The sequence below is a fragment of the Octopus bimaculoides genome, chromosome 3 (assembly GCF_001194135.2).
Source record: "Octopus bimaculoides isolate UCB-OBI-ISO-001 chromosome 3, ASM119413v2, whole genome shotgun sequence".
Taxonomy (NCBI): domain Eukaryota; kingdom Metazoa; phylum Mollusca; class Cephalopoda; order Octopoda; family Octopodidae; genus Octopus; species Octopus bimaculoides.
Genome location: NC_068983.1, coordinates 147,349,367 through 147,352,087, shown reverse-complemented (window position 1 = coordinate 147,352,087; position 2,721 = coordinate 147,349,367). Strand labels below are relative to the sequence as shown.

Genomic DNA, 2,721 nt, shown 5'->3' with positions numbered 1-2,721 from the left:
AAGTTGCCGAATTTCACAGATAATGACATAATTACCTCGTGCTACGGATGAAAGCAAAGCAACAGTTAAGGAGTGGCATATTTTACCACGACAGACACGTACACAGCATCGAATACCACGATGTGAGTGAAAGCTGCTCTCACTGTATTGTCCGGTGTCTGGTAATCCCTTCAATACCGACATCAAACCAAAAAAAGAATCCTGATCACAGAGTGTGGGTAATTATGTCAAAGGTCACTGTCAATGTGCATTCAGCTGATTGCAACTGTTAAAGCAAGTCACTGAGCATGCGTACATGTCATACGGGAGAGTTCCAATCAGGGGTGGATAACACCTTATAGGAAAGCCCTATAGTGGAAGACATTTACCTAAGGTGTTGGGTAAAAATTTAAAAACAACAAAAAAATAACATGCACCTCATAAAAATTACTTGATAATAAAATCAATGGCTGAGGAAATGAAATAATGCTTCTAACATTACAACAGTCCTTATCTTTGGAAGAAGAGATTAAATAAAGATGGCAATGATAATTTGTAAACTTGATTGGTATACTTGCTACTTACTTGTAATCTTCATTAGCAACTGTAAAAACAAAAGGTTCCATGGGGTTCCAGGCTAAGGCATTTGATTTTAGTTGAAGCAAAACCTGCAAGCATTAGATCAGAAAAGTTAGACACTGCCCAATAATGAAATTTCTTTTTGATGTTGTTGTTGCTGTCGTTTAGCTCCAGGTCAGTTCTGACTGAGTAGATCTATGATCAAAGTCTTTCCAGCTACGACCATCCCAATACTCAATGCTAGTGTACTGAGAGAAAAGTTAGGCATAAGAATAATTAGATGTAATGTGCAAGAGAGAAAACTGTGATGGTTCGGTGATGTGCTGGGTATGGACAAGGGTAGTTGCATATAGCAGCAGTGATCACTTTAAGTGGATGGAACTTGTGGAAGAAGGAGACCCAGGAATACATAGGATGCAGTATTGAAGGCTGATCTCAAGATGCTGAGCCTTACAAAGAAGATGACAAAGGACCAAGATATTTGGTGCCTTACTGTGCTTGAGAAGATCCCTTCACTATGACAGAACTGATGTCCTAAGACCACCTTGGTAAATGCTTGTCCATGCAGGGGTTCTGCCCCATCAAGATTTTCTCCAACATCTCAATCCATAACACTCATCACTTCTTTATCTCAGGTATCATTTGACCTCTATAATCACCTAGGAGCAGAATAGGGACATACTACACCCACTTCCTTTCATTATCTTCCTCTTTGCTATACTCCATGCTTAACACTTCTTTTATCTGCTACCACTTCCAATGCATTCACATATCTAACATAATTCACACCCCACCTCCTGAACCGCTCCTATATCTTTTACCATCAATTACTAGTCACCACTATCCCATCTGTAACCATCTCTCCTTACAGTCTTATGAAATTTTTCCCTCTGTCCCCACTGCCCACTCATCCAGTCCAATCCTTTGTACAACTTCACTTATATTCATCCCCGAGTGTTCCTTGAGGGTATGTCCTGACACATATCTACCACCATCTCTCTCACTATCTCCATCTTTATGTTTCTTTCAAGTTTCTCTTTCAATCCCTTCTTTTCCAACAAGGATATCCTTGTATCTTTTCTGCAGCAAGACATCTACCTCTATCACTTTATTATCCTTTTAACCTCTCATCAACTGGCACAAAGCCATCTCCCTCTCAGACAAGTTACTTGGTGACACCACCAGTACTGGTGCCATAAACAAAGGACCCAGTATACTCTGCAAAATGGCTGGCATTAGAAAGGGCATCCAGCTGTAAAAGCCATGCCAAAACAGACAATAGAACTTGGCACGGTCCTCTGGTTTGCAAGCTCTTGTCAAACTGTTCAACTCATGATAACATGGGAAAAACATTAAATAATGGTGATGATGCCCTTTCTCTCTCTAACTGGTACATGCTTTTCAAGAGAAGGATCTATTCTACATATCTTTGGAAGCACAAAGCCATACACATACAAGTATGAATTGAGGAGAATGGAGAGGCAGCAGTACATAGTCATACATATATATATTATACATACAAATAAATGTTAAAACATATATGTACATATATATTGTCTAGAAGCTTAAAATCTAAATATCGCACATCATCTCAGAGAACAGCAATACCTTACCTTTCTCAGTGGGGCTGTCCCTCTCATATCATAGAGTATAATCGATCTATCACAAGCTGTTGCTCCAAGAAGGTGATGCTGGAAATAAAAATTAAGAAAATTCAATAAGCTGTATCCCACCAGATTATTTTCAGTAATTACAATATAGAATGGGTTTAACTCAGTGTACATTCTTAGAAAGACATAAGACCAGAGATTCAGTTGTGGTGGGAGCATGTTGTTGGCATTCCATCACTTATGGCGTCGAGGGTTTCAGTTGATCCAATCAATGGAACAGCCTGCTCATGAAATTAACGTGCAAGTGGCTGAGCACTCCACAGACACGGGTACCCTTAACGTAGTTCTCAGGGATATTCAGTGTGACAAGGCTGACCCTTTGAATTACAGGCACAACAGAAACAGGACGTAAGAGTGAGAGAAAGTTGTGGTGGAAGAGTACAGCAGGGTTCGCCACCATCCCCTGCCGGAGCCTCGTGGAGCTTTAGGTGTTTTCGTTCAATAAACACCCACAACGCCCGGTCTGGGAATCGAAACCGCGATCCTATGACCG

At 40.5% G+C, this 2,721-nt stretch overlaps 2 protein-coding genes across 2 annotated transcripts in view; one reads left to right on the top strand and one right to left on the bottom strand.

The window, feature by feature from the left end:
- Positions 1-2,721, top strand: part of LOC106875508 (serine protease 48) — a 466,125-nt gene that overhangs the window by 33,634 nt on the left and 429,770 nt on the right. The window lies entirely within an intron of this gene.
- The window catches only part of LOC106884085 (DDB1- and CUL4-associated factor 13), a 21,871-nt gene that overhangs the window by 8,198 nt on the left and 10,952 nt on the right, over positions 1-2,721 (bottom strand). The window contains exons 6-7 of the mRNA XM_014935306.2: positions 2,172-2,249; positions 565-647 (exon numbers count right to left, since the gene is read on the bottom strand). Coding sequence (XP_014790792.1) covers positions 565-647; positions 2,172-2,249 — 161 coding nt within the window. The remainder of the gene's footprint in view (positions 1-564; positions 648-2,171; positions 2,250-2,721) is intronic.